Genomic DNA, 21,795 nt, shown 5'->3' with positions numbered 1-21,795 from the left:
CTCACCACACTGGAGCTTCGGAGGTTACGTGGGGACTTGATCCAGGTTTTCAAGATTGTGTATGGTTTCGACAATTTATCCTTTACCGACTTTTTCATGTTTGCAAACAGTAGTTGTACTAGAGGTCATTGTCTTAAACTTCAAAAGTCGCATAGTAGGATTAATATTCGGCATAACTTTTTTTCTAATAGGGTTGTGAATGAGTGGAATAGTTTGCCTGAGAAAGTTGTACTTGCAAGTAGTGTCAATGGGTTTAAGAATGCTTTGGACAAGCACTTTAAGCATTGTAATCGGGTCTGAGTGTTTGTGTCTTCAGTTTTTTTCCCTCTCTTTATAGGGTCCTTGATGGGGACTTAAGTGTCCCTCCTGATCCTTTTTTCTACTAAACTAAACTAAACTATCTCAAGAAGGGAATGCTGGCCCAGCTTCATGTTTGGTGTGGAGATATACCATATAAAGTACAAGAAGCATATTGTTTTCTGTGGAAGTCAAAGGTCATTTGAAGTCACTAGGGATCAAAATGTGAAAACCTTGTAAACACGATAGCTCAAGAAGGGAAGCTTGTGCAAACATATTTAGTGTTTATAAGTAATATATTAAGTACAGGAAGCCTATTGTTTTCTGTGGAGGTCAAAGGTCATTTAGGGTCAACAGGGGTCAAATTGTCTAAAAATTTGTAAACACGATAGCTTAAGAAAGGAAGCTTGGGCAAACCTCATATTTAGTGTGTAGAAGTACCACGTTGTGTACAGGAAGCCTATTGTTTTCTGTGGAAGTCGAATGTCATTTAGGGTCACTAGGGGTTAAATTGCCAAAACCTTGTAAACACAGTAGCTCAAGAAAAGAAGCTTTGGCAGACCCCATATTTAGTGTGCAGAAGAACCACATTGAATACAGGAAGCCTATTATTTTCTGCGGAGGTCAATGGTCATTTGAGTTCAACGGGGTTAATGTTGTGAAACCTAGGTGTCCCTAGATAAAACTCCTGTCATTTCATTAATTACATTAAGTCATAAACTGTTATTTCATGATTTCAGATGCTATTCTGCAACTTATCTTTGACAACATGCAATATTTGATAAGTTCTCACTTATATATGTATATTTGTATATTGAGACCGTAATTTAGGTCTGTATTAGTATCTCTAAATGGATGGCGGTTGTGATAAATAATAATAAATTCCCTTCACTTCATTAGGTATAGGCCTGAACCTTTGTGTGAGGGCTAAATGCAAATCAAGGATTTTTCAACAGGGATGTGGCGTAGGTGTTGCCCTCTGGTCATTAAAGCAGTCTACTATGAAGGGTATTGGGGATTTCAAAAATTTAGACATCGAATGGACCAATCTAAAACATATCCATGCTATAATTAGGCTTATAAGTAGCTATATGTGCAAGTTTGTGTTAATATATACTTAGTGTGAACCTGAAAATGAGAGGGGGATATAGACCTGTAGTATTGGTCCATTTCTTCCCTGGGTAAATGCCAAATCTCTTGACTGTATCATTTCCCCAAACTGATGGTCTAAGGTGAGAGGCCATGGTACCCAGGCCGTTCTCCCCTTCTTTTGTCTATGCCACTTATCCTGGCATACTTGTGCCTTGTTTTACTGTAGTTTTAATGTCAAACCGCTATGACATTTCATCTTGTCTGATCAATGCGCGTTTAAAGTAGTTTGTAGAGTGTTTTGACCAGTCTGATCAGTCCTGTCTGTGGAACTTGCTGGATATATCTTTATCATTTTCTATATAGCTATTTCTAGTTATAACTGTGGTCTTGATGTAAAACCACTATGACCCTTTCCCTGTTAATTTATAGAGTGTTTTGACAAGTTTCAACAGTCCTGTCTGTGGTACTTCCTAGGTATATCTTTATCATTCTCTATATAGCTATTTCTAGCTATTGTCTCATTTATATAGTGTTTTAACAAGTCTCATCAGTCATGTCTCTGGTACTCCTCAGTTATATCTTTATTATTCTCTATATAGCTATATCTAGTAATTACTTGTTTCATTTGTAGAGTGTTTTGACAAGTCTAACCAGTCCTGTCTGTCTCAATTAAATTATAAAGGACTAGATTTGTTCATCTTGCATGTACGAGTCCCTGTTCAATTCCAGGACAAAAAGGCAAATTTTACACTCTGCTTGCAAGGAAGCATACTGAAAACAATCAGTGTTGCAGTTTGACTTTGGGTTTATTTTGTTGCTTGGCAGTGTTAATAGAGTTACAATTTTGTTATTACAGGATCAAACAATCAAGCATTCATCAGAAAGAACTTACAATGTTTGAAACCATCTTATTTGTTTTATCAGTCAAGGTTAAATATCTTATTCCCAAGGATATTAATTTAATAAAAGAATCAGACATATATTGGTTGTGAGACTAGTTTCACCCCTGTGGATGACATATTCTGTTTTTGTTTCCTTCCTGGTTTGTCAGTGGACACCACTCCACCAGTTTGCACTAATTTGCCAATTGAAATCTCAGAGTGTGTGGAACTTGGGGACTTTGGCCTGGTTGTTGATAACCTGCCAGAACCTATATGTGTTGACATCTCGGGTACTGGTGAAGTGTCAGCGAGGACCCACACTTCTGGTTCCTTCTTCATTGTTGGTGATACCAATGTTGTCTACACTTGCTCAGATGCCTCTGGAAATACAGAAAATTGTGTTCTGATTGTTAGAATTGTTCAAAGTAAGTTTGATAGATCCAGTCAGTATGTCGTATCCTTTTTGCACAGGAGATTTGCATTTCTTGGGCAACAATTTTTCATTGCCATACTTAGCGATCATGAACCCTAAGACTTGGAAAACTACATGGAACCTATTTTTCTGGTACATCTTAGTCTAAATAAATCTGCATGTCAACTTTACTCTGCAACAATCATGGTGCCAAATGTCTCACTATATATATATATATATATATATATATATATATATATATATATATATATATATATATATATATATATATATATATATATATATATATATATATATATATATATATATATATATATATATATATATATATATATATATATATATATATATATATATATATATATATATATATATATATATATATATATATATATATATATATATATATATATATATATATATATATATATATATATATATATATATATGTTCTGTTGCTTTGAATCGATAGATTTCTAAGCTGGTATTTACATCTATCACAGGGAGAACTTTTCATGACAACCTGCCAAAGAATCTGTAGTCTGTTTTATACCCTAACATTTTCAGCTATATGTATGAGGATTTAGTTCTTGTTTAATACAACACGGATATTGTTCTAAATTATATCCAAACCAAGAAATTCTAACCCATTTCTTACGATAAAATAATTATGTATTAATGAGTTATTGTGATGCACTTAGAGTTTCTTTCATACAAGGTCTAATTTTGAAGGAAACAAATATAACATTTAAATTGCATTACACATTTAGATGACATGGCCATGAGCACTACATAGCATATCTATACCTAAAATGAGTATTAGGACAGTAAAGCTAGCTTTAAATACAATAAAGTCCTACACTGACTGTTGTACTGCCAGATAGCTGGTCCAGGTTGCCTTACATAGACAAAAGTCCTACACTGACGGTTGTACTGTCAGGTAACTGGTCGAGGTGTTTCTCTCAAACTAATGTTTACTGTACCTGTAAACCTTTTCAACTATATTCTTTTCAGACTTATTTCCTTCTTCAATTTAATCGTTGAGGCTGGGGACTGAATATTGCTCCATCATATGTATTTGTTGCTCTAGCGTATTCTACCGATTTCTAGTAATTTAAGCATAACACATACCGCACACGGTCAAGGTGAGGCATATACCAAATATGCAAGCTGTTAGACGACGGTCTGTATGAAGAAAGTAGCTAAAGAGTGGCATTTGAAATTAGAAATTCTGTTTTGAAATGATTTTCTAGGTGGTAAGTCAGTGGCTAGCCATATGAACTAAAGATTTGACCAATGTCTGCTCTTTAGCAAATATTTCATGTTTCTAATGTTGCCCCATGAAATTTTGGTTTTCAGAGGCAAGTCCAGGCAGAGAATAGAACAACATGTTTACTGAAATTGTGGAGTTTTGTCATTAAATCAATAGATCCAATGTCCAAAGTTGAATCCTGAAATTGAATACTTTGGCTCAAAGGTTGGGTAACACATGTTGCATTTATTTCTTTTTCGTAGAAGATACAGGTCCACCAACAATTTCTGGATGTCCAAATGATCTGTCTGCTGTCATTGAGTTAGGAACTCCAACTGCTGTTGTTAGATGGACGGAACCAACAGCCACCGACTTATCTGGAACAGTCATAATGACATCACGTTCTAATGGACCAGGAGAAAGCTTTTCAATTGGCCTGACCACTGTGGCGTACATATTTTCAGATGCAAGTGGCAATGCTGCTAGTTGTAGCTTTGTAGTAACTGTCATTACTGGTAAGATTGACAAATTCAAGTGCTTAAGGTTAATGATTGCTGTAATCATATTTAATGTTGTATTTAAGATGAGCACAGTTGAGGACTAGCTCCGTATAGAGACAAGTACCCAGTGATATTGATAACCAACCACTGCTTAGTAATTTACCAGAGGTATTGATTTATACTGTGTAAGTGATATGCTTAATCACCAATATTAAGGCATCTATAAATATATAGTACAATAGGATAGACAGAAAGATGTATGGTTATGTATCAGGACTTCTATATCCATATAACTTAGCAATCTGTGACCGCTGCGATATAAAGTCATGTATCAGGACCAATATATCCATCTGTAAATATGTAGAAGCAAAGGATATCCAAAAATGTGTATGGTTATGTACCAGGACCAAAATATCGATCTGGTTAACCCATCTATAAATATATTGTAGAAAGAATATCCACAAAGATATATGGTTATGTATCAGCACCAGTATATCCATATAACTTAGCAATTTATGACCGCTGTGGTATATAGTCATGTACTAGAACCAATACATCCATCTATAATTATATAGTAGAAAAGGATAGCCAGAAAGGTGTATGGTTATGTAACAGGACAAATATATCCATATAATTTAGCAATTAAATACCGCTGCAGCATATATCAGGACCAATATCCATCTATAAATATATAGTAGAAAAGGATAGCTACAAAGATGTATGGCCTTGTATAATGACCAATATATCCATATGAGTTATTTAAAGGCTAGCATAACCATAGAGGCATCTAATCATGTAATAGGACAAGTACACATATTAAATTATTTGTAAGGTAAGGTTAACAGCTAAGGTATCTTTTAATATAATAGGAGAAGTACATATATAAAATAATATGTTAGGTAAGGTTAACTGCTTAGGCATCTATTCATGTAATAGGACAAGGACACATGTAAAATTACAAGTATCCCTGTGTATGTGAATCTTGTTGTCTGTGACTTACTCATTTAGGAATTGGACAAATCTCAGTACTTGACAATTATTTCCCAGGACTTGTATGTGCTGCATACAGGTCTGAATGTGGCTTTCGCATGCTATGAGTCTTAAATTCTTATACAATGATGTATCCATCTTTCACATTTGCAGAGGGCACTACTCCACCAATGATTGTGAATTGTCCCAGTCTGATTGAAAGACAGGTTGAGTTGGGTGTACCAGGACTAATCATTACATGGACTGAACCATCAGCCACAGATATATCTGGTACTGCTATGTTAGTTGACAGGACACACGCACCAAATGATTTCTTTCCAGTGGGAATAACCAAAGTGATCTACACCTTCACAGACAGCAGTCAGAATGGGGCCGTTTGCAGCTTTATTATCTCAATAACAATTGGTAAATTTTCATCTTTGGTTTATTTCCATATAAGTTTCACCTGTTCCAAGGAAATTGTTGTAATTTCATCATGATGAAGGAACAAAAGGATATAGAATAAATATTGAATTTTCAAAATTTGAAATGTATCATCTAGTACTGTTTGATGACTGTTTGGCTAATTTTTGCATTGGCTTTCTTCTTTCAGTTGACACCACACCTCCAGAATGTGTCAACTTGCCAGCTTTTGTATCTGAAAGCACTGAGTTAGGTAACCCAGGGCGTCGGGTTACTTGGATTGAGCCTACCTGTCAAGATATATCAAACGTAGCTTCTGTGACAGCCAGATCCAATCTGCCAGGTTCCTTCTTCCTGGTAGGAGATACTGTAGTAACCTACACTTGCACAGATGGATCTGGAAATTCTGACACATGTTCATTTCCTGTCCAGGTCTTTACAAGTGAGTGATATAATAGGCGCAATTTTGCTTCATTGTTCTTCGTGACAAGCGAAGTTTGTTATCAGATATTACAATGGAAATAAACTAAAGTATGAGAGCTTTTTCAACCAGAAGAGAAATTTAAACGAATTCCTTAATTTTGATGTTTCATGAAAAATTACCGTACATATCAGGAAATGTACTTATCAAAAAGATGTACTTTTATTTTCAGTTTTGTGCTTCCTTTGTCTTTAATAACAAGTTGACATTTTCCCCTGCCTTTAATACAATTTGACATACGCATATCAACTGGCAGCTTTCAAAACATGAGTGAAATCTGAACATTATCAGTTTTTTTCTTATTCCTCATGTGACAAATAGAAAAAAATTGACTCTCAAAGAATGGTGGTTATTTTCACTGTTCACTGCCATCAAGGTGATAGGTGACAGAAGTATTTGAATTCTTTCTTTTCATAGAGCTTTTAGCATTTGTAGCATAATTTCTCCTAGCATCAGATGTATTCTTGAACAAAAAACCACTCTGTTGGTTTATTGAATGGATGTTATAACAGACATTTCAAGAATTGACATTGCATTTGAAAACAATGATCAGCTCTAAATTTATTGCTATGACACTGTCATAGCAGAGGTAACTGGATATGGTCTTCTCTTTGCAGATGAAAAACAAGTATAAAGGCATCATTGACATTGTATACTGGGACTAACTATACTGCCTCAAAGTAAATTTATGGACCGAGAAAACATTTCACAGAGTTTCCACAAAATAATACTGGAACTTTAGTTAGAAATATGGTTATGAAAGTCAACTGCCTACTTTATACCTTTGTTCTTATATTGTTTTTTAGTTCTCTGATATGATAGAGCATTAGAGATGGTGGTATTATTCTTTCATTTTTCATGCAGTTGATACTCTTCGGCCTCAAATCCTGGAATGCCCGGACATAGATGCTCCAAGTGTCATTGCTACCATAGAGCCTGGCATAACTTCAGCGATAGTTCAATTTGATGAACCAACAGCCACGGATGCCTCCAACTCCATTAATGTTGAATCAAGCTGTAATTCTGGAGACAGATACCCTGTAGGAACAACTACTTGTACTTTTACTTTCACTGATTCATCGGGTAACAGTGATCAATGCGTCTTCATCATCACGGTGCTAACAGGTGCAAGTTGCAAGAAGCCTTTTTTATTAAATCAAATTTGTAAATGTAATAATATTTCCTCCACAGGTAGACTTATCATAAATGATAAGATATATGATTCTTTGAAAACCTGTTTCAGTCTGACCATCATTTGTGACATTTGAATGATAGCAGTAGTAGTCAATTGTCTTGATAAGTACCATATGTGCACCCTTGTGGACCGAAATGTCAAGGTACTCAAAATCGAAATGTTACAGTAACCAGTTTGATCCATGACTCATAGCTACCTCACATAGAAAATGATGGAGTCAATAACAACACATTGCTTTGCTATATTGTTATATATCTGCTACACTGACATGATTTGGAGTGATTTACTAGAGCAAATCTAAAATAACAACAATAGAATCATTGTAACATTTCTGATAAACTTCTCTATCTCTCCAAATCCATTTCAAGGAAATCCATTGTCACTGGTACAGAGGAGGAACCCATACTTTAAAACAGGTTCCCTATATAACTTAGTTGATTGTAAAAATGTAAGGAATGGTACTTAAAAGGCATGGACGAGTCTGTCTCCGTACCCCTGAATATGTGCGGTGTTAGATCATGGGTATAATAACACTTTAACACGTCATTCACCGTTTTCAAACTAAGAAAACAAAGCATGTCTTAGTAGTGAAACTGCAAGTTGAAGTTGGGTCTGTCGTGGTGTTTTTACACTATAAACTATCTGAATATTCTGTAACATTGCTACACCAATGTGTTTCAATCTTTAAAGTTACAAAGAAGAGGAGAATAATCTAAACCTTAATATTGTAATGAGTAAAGAAACTAAGAGTCTTCAACAACAGTTTTTTTCTTGCATTTCTGTGTACCATACTAAACTACATAAATCCAAAATGTTGCAATTTTTATAATTTATTGTTGTATTTCAGAGGGCACTACCCCACCAGAGGTTTTCCAGTGTCCAGATGAAGTCAGGACAATAGTCGAATTGGGTATTACTTCAACCGTAGTGTTTTATGATGAACCATTCGCTACCGATAACTCCAATGCACAAAATTTACTACAGACTCAGACCTGTCAACGGGGCGACTCGTACCCTGTGGGTGAAACTAGTTGTCTGTATCTGTTTGTGGATCCTGATGGGAACAGCAATAGCTGCACATTCCTTATAATAGTAACAACAAGTATGTTTATGTCTTTTTTCTGTCATTGCTAGACCTCTGTCAGTATCAGAAGTATATAGTGTATGTTGCTCACCTCTTTGTCAAGGATAACTTGTACAGCTATATACAATAAATGTGTAAATTTATTTTAGTTGTGCCGTCTCAAGATCCCGCCACATTCTTCAAATCAGGACTGACCATTGTCACAAACCTTTTAAACGGAGTTCAGTATTACATAAACTTTGAATAGCAGACTGTATCAGAAGTCAGTACCATTAACCACTCACATGTAAAATATCGTAATGGGAACTATAGTTCAGTGACAGAGGTGAACTAGAATTCAGCTTTACGTGAACTTTAAAGAGTAGACTGCACCACTACCAGTATCATTAACCACTCACATGTGCAATTTCCTAATGGGAACTATAGTTCAGTGACAGTTGTTCAGTATTACATGAAATTAAAGAGTAACTTCTACACAAGTTGTATGGTTTCAACCTTCTGCAACTAACAATTCCGGAACAGCTACTCTGCAAACTCAGGCGCACAGTCCTGGAGATTCCTTTGTGATAGGACAAACAACTGTGATGTATATATATATATATATATATATATATATATATATATTTGTGGATCCGGCTGGCAACACAGCCAACTGTGAATGCATTGTACTTGTTCAGACAGGTATGCACTTTATTAGATGATTTAGATTATTAACAGTTTTTATTATATTGATTTAGATTCTTCCTTGTTTACTTTTTCAAGACAATTTGCATTATTGTTATTGTGTTTGTTGTTTTCATCGTTATTTTTCAACTGCAAAATGCTGACCGGATACAAACGTCAGACCAACTAACTTTCATAGGAATTTTGTATCGAAACTGTCTACTCTACAGGAAATGTATTGAAAAGTAAGTCAATACAGAATGAAGTAATTGAACAGTATTCACAATTTGGATTAATGATCCAAATACTCCTTCAGCTTTCCTTTGCCCTGATGCTGTTCCTGCTCTGTCTCACTAAAGAGAAATGACTCCTTTTTGGTTACGATGAATATCGTAACCTATGCATTCATGATGGCGCATGTGCGGGTGTGTTTGTGTGTGTTTGTGACGCCCGGCTTGTAAATACGATATCTCAAGAAGAGAATGTTGGACCAACTTCATGTTTAGTGTGTAGATGAACCACATTGAGTACAAGAAGCCTATTGTTTTCTGTGGAGGTCAAAGGTCATTTAGAGTCACTAGGGATCAAAATGCGAAAACCTTGTAAACACGATATCTCAAGAAGGGAAGCTTGTGCAGACATTATATTTAGTGTGTAGAAGTACCACATTAAGTACATGAAGCCTATTGTTTTCTGTGGAGGTCAAAGGTCTTTTAGGGTTACTAGGGGTCAAATTGTCAAAAACTTTGTAAACACGATAGCTCAAGAATAGAAGCTGGGGCAAACCTCATATTTAGTGTGTAGAAGTACCACTTTGAGTACAGGAGGAGTATTTTTTTCTGTGGAGGTCAAATGTCATTTAGGGTCACTAGGTGTCAAATTGCCAAAACCTTGTAAACACAATATCTCAATAAAGGAAGCATGGGCAGACCTCATATTTAGTGTGTAGAAGTACCATATTGAGTACAGGAAGCCTATTGTTTTCTGCTGAGGTCAAAGGTCATTTAGAGTCACTAGGGATCAAATTGCGAAAACCTTGTAAACACAATATCTCAAGAAGTGAAGCTTGTGCAGACCTCATATTTAGTGTGTAGAAGTACCACATTGAGTACAGGAAGCCTATTGTTTTCTGCGGAGGCCAATGGTCATTTGAGTTCAGCAGGGTTTATATTGTGAAACCATGTTTTACGCAATATTTCAACGAGGACTGATGTCATATTTAGTATTTTGATGTATCTATCACAAAAGCTACCAAGAAGCTTATTGTTGAGATCAATGGTCATTTCAGGACAGCCTGTGCCATTGTGAATTCATTTTTTGCCAAATCGCACTGCTTTTCACTGTATTACTAATATTAAGTATGTTGTACACCATCACTATAAATTACGTCAGATTCATGCAGCAATTTATAGGTGAATGTTACATCATCAAAACCACTATGAATTTTCGCATTCTAGTTTATAATCTTCTCGTGCTATGCTTTACCAATGTTTTAAGAATGACCGGTGAAGGTAAGCCACATTACTTTTGTTAATCTGTGCACCTCGCCACTTAACCAGTTTCTCTAGTTCTCTCTTACTGTCCATATCGTCCACACTTAGGCAAGTGTACAGTCCTGTACTATCCACATTTGCTGGCAGGGGCGGGATTTGAGTTGTGAAAGTGGGGGGGGGGGGGCAAACCTGCCAGCAAGACTATCTAAGCGGAGCGCCACCATCAGTTGGCGCGGAGCGTACAAGAAATTTTTTGGCTTTACAAACCCTCCAGATGGCCGGAAACGGCACTTCCAGAGTGCTCTGAGCTGCATGTTCCCATCCTTGAAATATGGATCTCATGTCTGCAATTTATATCTAGATAGTTAATTATTGTTTAAAAATTTGAAAAGGATTGATAGTAGAACATATGGTCAGATGGTGATGTACAACTTTTGTTATACGTCACTATCTAATCGGATAATTTTCGATGAAAGGTACCCTTAGATTGGTTTAATTAACACCCATATAGGCTTTAAATTGCATCTAAACAATTAATGAACGTGTTGAAATTTAGGGAGGACGGATAGAAGAACTTATATGGTGATGTACAACTGAAGCTTATACGTCACTATTTAGGCGGTGCACCATCATCAGTTGGCGCGGAGCGTCGAAATTTAAGCAAAAAGGAAATCCTAGATCAGCAAAAATGACACCTCTGGTAACAATAAATCGCATCTAGACAGTTCTTTCCCCCTAAAATTATTAGTATATTGTGCATTTGGACCGATCAAGAATATGTTCAGCACCCACTTCGAAATTCTCCCCACGGTCCCCACTTCTTGGAGCACTTGGCAAATATTGGAGCTGAACATACCTTTACCCCCCACTATTTTCATGGGCATAAGCCTCAAGTCCACCGGTTCCGTCGCCACCGAAGTCGAGGAGGGGTGATCTCGAGCAGTAAAGAAATTACATCGGCATTGCCATTGCATATTGTTGAATGACACGGGGTGGGGGGGGTGTCATGTGTCAGTATATTGAATTTAATTATTGATATACCCAATATGCAAATCTGGCCTTCGTAAATCGTTTCTCTGGATTTAGTTATTCAACGCATTTAGTAGAGCAGCAACGTTGAAAATCAATTCCTGAAGCTAGCACTGTAGCACTTGCCGCGGATTCATCACATGCAGAATTGAATCGCTAGTGTGTTAGCTCCAGGATTCGTAACCTGTGCTTAAATAATTATAAAAATAATTAAAATATAATTATTCTGCATGCTACATGTTACGATCTTAAATACAAATTCGACTTAGATTCGAAACAAATAGGCCTATTTGATAGAGCTGTTGTGGGGGAATAATTTCGATTAGGGTTGTGCACATTTGTCTGCAAAAACGACAAAAAAAGTGAACTAAGATTTGGGGAAAAGTGGGGGGGCAAATGCCCCCTCTTGCCCCCCCCCGTAATCCAGCTCATGTTTGCTGGTGCACGATACCCTACAAATGTACAATTCGATACAGACGTATAAATAGACAGCTAAGTTCTTTGTACCATTGTATGCTATACTGTTACTCTCAAGATTTAACTGTACTCTCTCTATGGAAAATGCATTGATTTTAGTGCAGAATGAAATTTAGACCACTGACTTTACAATGAAATGATTAATACGATTTCTTTGCCGAAACATAACAATATCATGTGTTACTGAGATAGTTTTGTTCTGAAAAGTACCCTTAAAGTAGAATACAATTAATAACAAGTATATGCTATTGTCTGGAGTAAGATCATATTAGCATATGAAACACCAGTACATGGCAAGCATCATGGTAGCATTGATATCTCAAAATAATGCTAATCATGAAGGAAATCACCAAGAAGATGTAAGTAAACCAATTCATGGAACAACATTGCAGTAAAATTGATACCTCAAATGAATGATAGTATAATAAGAGATGTACCTGCACCAGTACATGGAACAACATTGCAGTAACATTTATACATCTATTAAACTGGTATAAAGGTTAATAGCTGTTATGTGTAGTTCACTGCATGCATGGTGTAGAGATCCAGTAAACTGATATAATCTGGGAATCTTGCTATCTGGGAATTCTGTATAGAGTTTGTTTTCGGTGAGATCTTCCAGGATAATTTAACATAAATCTCTAACTCTGAAGATTATTACCTAACAATCTGACAACATCTAAGTCGGCCTAGTAAAATTTCACCTAAGAGCTACTTGCTGAAAACTGCTTAAAAAATAAACTTTCTGAACTTAAATTTCTAGTTACATATACTTTAAAATGAATACGAGAACAACATTAACTTTGCATATATTGACTATGAATCTGCAAAAAATATTCATTTTGTTCATTATCATATTAGGCCACTGGAGTTTTGCATTTCTTGGGCAACAATTTTCCAATGTCTTACTTAGCGATCATGGTAAAGGAAACCCTGAGACTGAGAAACTACATGGAACCCTTGCGATGAAAGAATTATAAAATGAGTACTTAAGTTCTACACTGACTGTTGCACTGTCAGCTAGCTGGACCTGGTTGCCTTACATAAACTAAATCCTACACTGACTGTTCTACTACCAGCTAGCTGGTCCAGGTTGCCTAATATAGACGTAAGTCCTACACTGACTGTTGCATTGTCAGCTAGTTGGTCCAGGTTACCTTACATATACTTACGTCCTACACTGACTATTGTACTGCCAGCTAGCTGGTCCAGGTTGACGTACATAAACTAAAGTCTTACACTGACTGTTGTACTGCCAGCTAGCTGATCCAGGTTTACCTTACATAGACCTAAGTCCAGTACTGACTGTTTTACTGCGAGCTAACTAGTCCAGGTTTCTTTCTCAAACTACTCTTTACTGTAACTGTAACCATTTAAAACTTTATTCCTTTTACATATTTTCTTCTTCAATTTAGTTGTTGAGGCTGGGGACTGAAATATCTTTCTGAATATTGCTCCATCATATATGTTGCTCTATTGCAAATTTCTTCCCGTGAATGGCTTTGTTAAGCAGGTTTTGCATACTCTTGTTGATTTCTAGTAATTTAGCCCTAACATACATGGCAAAGGCTTAGTTTTGCGGTTAGAGTGTCCGCCTCACAATCGTTAGGTTCCAGGATCAAAATTCTGTCAGAAGCCATATTTTCTTGACCTATTAAAAAATTGCTGCATTGCAGTGGTGATATGCGGAGACGTCCATAGATTTGATATTTCTGGTTTGTGAACTCGGGAAAAGGGTTTGTTTCTGTTCTTCACTTGGTTTCGAAACAACTATCTTCGTCATTGCTTCACTGCAGTGATGTCGAATGGGGCGCCTTTGCCAACCTCAGTATTTGAGAAAGTAGCCGGTGCTGGGGGATTCACTCTCGTCCGTCGGATGGGGACGTTAAATGGCGGATCCAGAAGCAGGAATGGGAGTCAATTCACACCCCTGCCTCAATATCTTCTTGACACTTCTCGAGAGAAGGCTGAAAAAAGCCGGTGTTCATCCACGATCTAACAAGGATAGGGTCTCAAAAATAAACTATTGCAAGGCTTCCTGATTCTTTGGTCCCTAAACTAAACTAGCATATATACAGCCCACAGTCAAGGTGTGGTATATACGAATTGCGCAAGCTGTTAGACGATGCATTATGTGAAGAATGTAGCTAAAGACTGGCATTCTAACATAAAAAATTCCCGATTTGAAATAAGTTTCTAGGTTGTAAGTCAGTGGCTGTTCATATAAACTAAAGATTTGATTGATGCTGACGCCCAGACTTACAAAAGTGTGTGCATCCTTAATGTTCATTCACAGAATAATGCAGGGGTTTGTTTTTTGTTTCCTTCTGGTAATGGTGAATTTTGGCAGTGTTACGATCAACTCGATCAACTCCAGAATACACCTCCCCTTGGGTTCACAACTCAAATGACTAAACAATACACTGTAAAATTTAACTTTAAATATAGCAATAAGTATTCATTTAATGGTTTGTTCAAGGTAATTAAGCTCAAACAAAGATCACTTATCAATATCTAAGTAGTTTACAATGAAACAGATTTAGTAAGTTACACTATAATTTACTCGCGACCTGGTGTGTGCCGCGACGCGAGCTGCAGCATAAGTCCGGTGACAAAAAGTCCTGGCGATTATTCCAGCGTACAATTAATGGCGAAACTTGTCGGCGGACGAATGTCCAATATTGACGAAATCCAGCTCCCAACTTGATAACTTCCACTTCGGAGGTCGACTACTAATAAATGTCCAAGTTGTGCTTGCAGCTTGTTTATCCTTGGATTCCTGTCCTTGGGTAACTCAGAGGCCACAATAAGTAGTGCTGACTGGCACAGAACCGAAGACGGCTACACAACGATGGACGACTACGAAGCCGGTAAACTTGTAGCAAAACCACTAATATAAAGACAGCTATAACTTTACTATCAAACTAAGTGAGTATTTACTCACCATGGAATTGTAGGATTCACTTGAGCGAGATGTTATTAAACTCCTGGAGCGAAGATGGTTAAAGCTTTTGATCTCCAATAATCAGGTGCTTATATAGCATTTCCACGAGTCTAGAAAGATCTTGCAACGTCCATTCATTCTAGAAGCATCTTACAGTAGCTCCAGCTCAGCTCAACCAATCCAAAAGGTCACTTCACCTTTCCAGGAAATCCTCACCTAGTGTTCTAAAAATAGCACAGGCGATGTCCCCTTGGCAGCACTCCAATGTTCTAGCATGTTCCAATGTGTACTGTGTTGAGATGATCTAAATTGTTCTCAAATGTTCTAACTCTTCTAGAAGCTTCTCAACTTTTCCAAATATTCTACACACACCAGATATGCACACATACCAGGCATTTCTATACCATGATTCTTAGATTAATTAATAATATTCTAAAATATTGATTTATCATACAACTATTTGTTGCAAAAATCATACACATTATTGAGATTACTTAGGGGCTTGTAACAGCAGTCAATATAAGTCAGAGTATGAGAACCTTGTGAAACAGACTAACTCTTTTCACTAAATATTTAGCTGTAGCTTGGTGAATGCAAGAACCCTATTTGAATTTGATAGAAGCCAGAGGTCATTTGCGGTCAACATTAGTCAGAATCTGAAAACCTTGTAAACACAATAACGCAAAAGTTTCATCTGTGTTGAACTAATTTTCTGTCTGTGGTTTTCAGTGTAAAAAAGTGTTGCGGTAATGTTTCTTTGCTTCATTTTCTCGTAAGATCAACTTGACAGGGCCCGTGTTGCTTTGGTCTACATAGTTTAAGAAATATAATAAAAACTAAGAATGCCTGCCTTAATAATGATGTCCTTTTGATAAGTTTCCTATTCTTTTCATATCTTTCAGTTGGTAACAACACTCCTCCATCTCCACCTATTTGTCCCAACATTCAACCTGTCACCAGCTTTCAGGGAGACTTTGGTCAGCTTGTAACATGGGAGGATATTGGTAGCTGTTTAGATAGTGAAGATGGCTCTATCACTCCAGAATGTAATCAACAGAGTGGAGATCTCTTTCCTGTTGGCCAGACAACCGTTCGTTGTACCTGCACAGACTCGGCCGGAGCTTTATCGGAATGCGACTTCAGCTTTACTGTCCAAGTATTCGGTGGTAAATATGTTAATTAAAAACTACTACAACTTGTCAATTTTCAGAGGTCATTTGCAGGCACAATAAGTCAAAGTATGAGAACCTTGTAAAACACAATAACTAAAAAAGCACATCTTTTTAACCCCATACTTAATATGTAGCTCTAGCTTGGTGAATGTAAGAAACCTATTGAGTTCAAAGGTCACATGAGATCAACAGGTGTGAACTTGCTAACTCCAAAATTAAAGTAACAGTTAATCTTCAAGTTCTTGGATTCTAGTTATGATAAACATAGTATGATCAATTGCAGTTTAGTGAATGGGTTCAATATACAATGGGTCATCAACAATATATAAAGTCATCAGGTAATGAACTCTGCTTCAAAGAGTTGATACTCTAGTATTGGGAGTGGGGATTTAAACACACACTGAAGTAGCCCTTGTAAGGTTTAACACTGTGAGCTTTTAAGGGGTCAAAAAGATTATCTGGAATGATCTCCAAATTGGCAAGATGCTCCTTGATTTATACTGGATGACTTTGGCTGTGGCAGTAAGTTTTAAAATCATTTCATAGTGTATAAACTATGTCATGTAACTCTCATTCTTCAATAAAATAATTAGTGTGATGGTTGGTGGCAGAGCTGACTTGCTAGCTCAATATCGGTTAAAGAAACTGTCCAAATGCTCATACGTATTTAACATCTACTCGAGGCGAAAGAATATATGCAATGGTGATGGCGTGTGCCGGTGTGTATGATGTTTTGGATTTTTAAACCTGATCAGTAAAAAGCTGATGTCATAGCTAAAAACATCCTTGGTGTTTGAATCCTAATGCAAATGCTATGATGATGCATGCATAAAGCAATCCTGCTTAAATTTAGTCTCTCTGCTAGTGGATTTGCCAGGGACTGCCATACAATGGATAGTTGTGCGGTCTCAAGATCCCAGCACATTTTTCAAATCTGGGCTGACAATTGTCACTAACTTTTTTACGGACGCTACTGCCAACTCATCTCTTTGTTCATTTTATGTAAATGTAGTAACAAGGTAGTGAAAATGGCACTCAAAGTGACTGTGGAAATGTACACATTTCTGACATGAAATATATATCAATAACAAAACGAAACTTTTGACATTAGCCTCAGTAATTCTAACCATATAAATGAACAGATTCCTGCTGTGAACTATGTTTTGGTATTAAGAAAAGAACTATAAAGATTTGTCAGTTCTACTTTCAGTTGTATTAACCATATACACCTGAGCAAAGTTCTTATGTTTGACTGTATTCATTACCAAATTCTTGATGAAAAACTATAGTTAAATAACAGAAGCAAATTTGAATTTGAAACATTCCTCACACAAACTAGAGTTCAGTATTACATGAGCTTAGAATAGTAGACTGTACCACTGTCAGTACCATTAACCACTCACATGTGAAATATCCTTATGGGAACTATAGTTCATTGACAGAGGTGAACTAGATTTCTATCAAGAATTATTACTGAACTTTAAAGAATAGACTGCACCACTATCAGTAACATTAGTCACTCGCGTGTGCAGTATTCTAATGGACCATAGTTCAGTGACAGAGGAGAACTAGAATTCTTAACGGTTATATTACATGAAATTTGTATAGTAAACTGTACCACGGTCAGTAACATTAGCCACCCACATGTTTAATATTTTAATGGGAACTATAATTCAGTGACAGAGATGAACTTAAATTCAGAACAGGAAGTCAGTAGTTACAAAGGCAGATTCCAATTTTGATATGTGGTAGACTGTTTAATGTCACCTTTACTACAATGTAGATTGACCTCATATCCATGCGTCTCACTTTTCCGAAACTTTATCTTATATCACCTCATTTGTTAATGTAGACTCCAAGATCATTAAATTTAGTGTGCTGAAGATCCAGATTCATCAGCATGTCAATATTAATCTTTTATTCCATAAATGGTCACTTTTGCAACACCTTTCAACTTTGGCATGGACAAATGGTATCATCATAGTTTTAATATGTCTTGGTTGTTGTCCTATTGCTGCAATTTATTTCAGTTAAGTTATGATTTCTGACACAACTGACGACAATTAATCAAACATGCCTGAACTAATGCTGATCAGTTTACTCTAGGAGCATCATTCATTAAAGTTTTGTTTTATAGTGACTATGTAACAAATGAAGAATGTTCTAAAAAGTAAAATGGATTATGTAGAGGCAAATTTGATCACTTCAGATTGATCTCGGTAACGTGGTTTCAGAAGCTCTTACTCAAACTACATTCATAGAAGTGAATCTATATATTACATAAATAGCTCAAAGTTTATCATCACCACTTCAGTTCACTGGTGTTATTTCTATAGTGTTGCAATTTTAGAAAACTCACCTTTTAAATTGTTCTCATTACCCCCCTCCGCCAAATTCCCCATCAGTTGATACTGTTCCACCAGTTATTTCCGACTGTCCATCACAGCAGACAATCACACTTGAACCGGGACAAACTTCTGCACAAGTTGTATGGTTTCAACCTTTTGCAACTGACAATTCCGGAACAGCTACACTGCAAACTCAGACGCACAGTCCTGGAGATCCCTTCTTGATAGGACAAACAACTGTGATGTATATATATGTGGATCCGGCTGGTAACACAGCCAACTGTGAATTCATTGTACTTGTTCAGACAGGTATGCACTTTATCAGATGATTTAGATTACCAACAGTTGTTTTTTATTTTGATTAGATTATTCTTGGTTAAGGTTTTTCAAGACACTGATTTGCATTAATGCTATTGTGTTTGCTGTTTATTACCGTTATTTTTTCAACTGCAAAATGCTGATAGGATACAAACGTCAGGCCAACTTACTTTTACAGGAATTTTGTATTGAAACAGTTACTCTACAGAAAATGTAATATATAAAATAATGTATACTTAGTGTGAGCCTGAAAATGAGAGGGGGGATTTAGACCTGTAGTATTGGTCCATTTCTTCCCTGGGTGAATGCCAAATCTCTTGACTGGATCATTTCCCCCAACTGATGGTCTAAGGTGTGAGGCCATGGTACCCAGACCATTCTCCCCTTCTTTTGTCTTTGCCACTTATCCTGACATACTGCGGCTTTGGTTTACCGTGTTTTTGATGTCAAACCGCTATGAAATTTCACCTTGTCTGATTAAAGCACATTGAAGTAGTTTGTTGAGTGTTTTGACAAGTCAGATCAGTCCTGTCTGTGGTACTCCCTAGATATATCTTTATCATGTTCTATATAGCTATTTCTAGTTATTACTGTGGTCTTGATGTAAAACCACTATAACCCTTTCCTTGTTCATTTGTAGAGTGTTTTGATAAGTTTCAACAGTCCTGTCTGTGGTACTTCCTAGCTTTATCTTTATCATTCTCTATAAAGCTATTTCTAGCTATTGTCTCATTTATATAGTGTTTTGACAAGTCTCATCAGTCATGTCTCTGGTACTCCTCAGTTATATCTTTATTATTCTCTATATAGCTATATCTAGTAATTACTTGTTTCATTTGTAGAGTGTTTTGACAAGTCTAACCAGTCCTGTCTGTCTCAATTAAATGATAAAGGACTAGATTTGTTCATCTTGCATGTACGAGTCCCTGTTCAATTCCAGGATAAAAGGGCAAATTTTACATTCTGCTTGCAAGGAAGCATACTGGAAACAATCAGTACTGCTGTTTGACTTTGGGTTTATTTGGTTGCTTGGCAATGTTAATAGAGCTAAAGTTTTGTTATAGCAGGATCAAATAATCAAGCAATCATAAGAAAGAACTTATAATGTTTGAAACCATCTTATTTGTTTTATCAGTCAAGGTTAAATATCTTATTCCCAAGGATATTAATTTAATAAAAGAATCAGACATATATTGGTTGTGAGACTAGTTTCACCCCTGTGGATGACATATTCTGTTTTTGTTTCCTTCCTGGTTTGTCAGTGGACACCACTCCACCAGTTTGCACTAATTTGCCAATTGAAATCTCAGAGTGTGTGGAACTTGGGGACTTTGGCCTGGTTGTTGATAACCTGCCAGAACCTATATGTGTTGACATCTCGGGTACTGGTGAAGTGTCAGCGAGGACCCACACTTCTGGTTCCTTCTTCATTGTTGGTGATACCAATGTTGTCTACACTTGCTCAGATGCCTCTGGAAATACAGAAAATTGTGTTCTGATTGTTAGAATTGTTCCAAGTAAGTTTGATAGATCCAGTCAGTTTGTCGTATCCTTTTACCATGAAATCGGTTTACTCCATGGCAAATTGTATTAATTTGTAGATAGTTTTAACATATGTTGGAATATCGCATTGAAGAGGAACATTGTTTAACTGTAACAATTTCCTAAAACAGCTCAAACTATGACCACTGCACTCATTTGCGTCTACAATACCCTCTCAAATTACATTTGGAAGACCAATTTCTGCTCTTTAGCAAATATTTCATATATATTGAATGTGAAGCTGCAAACAGTATTCACTTTTGTTCATTTATCATATCAGGCCACAGGAGTTTTGCATTTCTTGGGCAACAATTTTCCATTGCCATACTTAGCGATCATGAAACCCTAAGACTTGGAAAACTACATAGGAACCATTTCTTCTGGTACATCTTAGTCTAACTAAATCTGCATGTCAACTTTACCCTGCAACAATCATGGTGCCAAAGGTCTCACTATATACATATGTTCTGTTGCTTTGAGTCGATGGATTTCCAAGCTGGTATTTACATCTATCAAAGGGAGACCTTTTCATGACAACCTGCCAAAGAATCTGTAGTCTGTTTCATACCCTAACATTATCAGCTATATGTATAAGGATTTAGTTCTTGTTTAATAAAACACTGATATTGTTCTAAATTATATCCAAACCAAGAAATTCTAACCCATTTCTTACGATCAAAGATATATGAATTAATGAGTTATTGGGATGCCCTTAGAGTTTCTTTCATACAAGGTCTAATTTTGAAGAAAAAAACAAACAAATAAAACATTTAAATTGAATTACAAATTTAGATTACATGGCCATGAGCACTACATAGCATACCTATACCTAAATTGAGTACTAGGACAGTAAAGCTAGCCTTACATAGAATAAAGTCCTACACTGACTGTTGTACTGCCAGCTAGCTTGTCTAGGTTGCCTTATGGACTTACGTCATACACTGACTGTTGTACTGCCAGCTCGCTGGTCCAGGCTGCCTGACATAGCCAAAAGTCCTACACTGACTGTTGTACTTCCAGCTAGCTGGTCTAGGTTACCTTACATGGACAAAAGTCCTACACTGACTGTTGTACTGTCAGCTAACTGGTCGAGGTTTTTCTCTCAAACTACTCTTTACTGTACCTGTAAACATTTCCAACTATATTCTTTTCACACTTATTTTCTTCTTCAATTTAATCGTTGAGGCTGGGACTGAATATTG

At 36.5% G+C, this 21,795-nt stretch overlaps 2 protein-coding genes across 11 annotated transcripts in view; one reads left to right on the top strand and one right to left on the bottom strand.

Moving 5' to 3' along the window:
* LOC139965400 (uncharacterized) overlaps positions 1–21,795 on the bottom strand; it is a 310,151-nt gene that overhangs the window by 162,894 nt on the left and 125,462 nt on the right. The window lies entirely within an intron of this gene.
* Positions 1–21,795, top strand: part of LOC139965384 (uncharacterized) — a 135,062-nt gene that overhangs the window by 60,141 nt on the left and 53,126 nt on the right. For 6 of the 10 annotated variants that reach the window (XM_071967697.1, XM_071967693.1, XM_071967692.1 and 3 more), the window contains 9 exons: positions 2,441–2,695; positions 4,219–4,470; positions 5,599–5,850; positions 6,038–6,289; positions 7,193–7,453; positions 8,371–8,625; positions 16,116–16,379; positions 18,791–19,042; positions 20,314–20,568. In XM_071967697.1, coding sequence (XP_071823798.1) covers positions 2,441–2,695; positions 4,219–4,470; positions 5,599–5,850; positions 6,038–6,289; positions 7,193–7,453; positions 8,371–8,625; positions 16,116–16,379; positions 18,791–19,042; positions 20,314–20,568 — 2,298 coding nt within the window. The remainder of the gene's footprint in view (positions 1–2,440; positions 2,696–4,218; positions 4,471–5,598; positions 5,851–6,037; positions 6,290–7,192; positions 7,454–8,370; positions 8,626–16,115; positions 16,380–18,790; positions 19,043–20,313; positions 20,569–21,795) is intronic. The other 4 variants (XM_071967694.1, XM_071967701.1, XM_071967702.1 and 1 more) reach the window with 4 other exon arrangements.

The sequence above is a fragment of the Apostichopus japonicus genome, chromosome 3 (genome assembly GCF_037975245.1).
Source record: "Apostichopus japonicus isolate 1M-3 chromosome 3, ASM3797524v1, whole genome shotgun sequence".
In the NCBI taxonomy this organism is placed as follows: domain Eukaryota; kingdom Metazoa; phylum Echinodermata; class Holothuroidea; order Aspidochirotida; family Stichopodidae; genus Apostichopus; species Apostichopus japonicus.
This window is presented reverse-complemented; position numbering and strand designations above follow the sequence as displayed.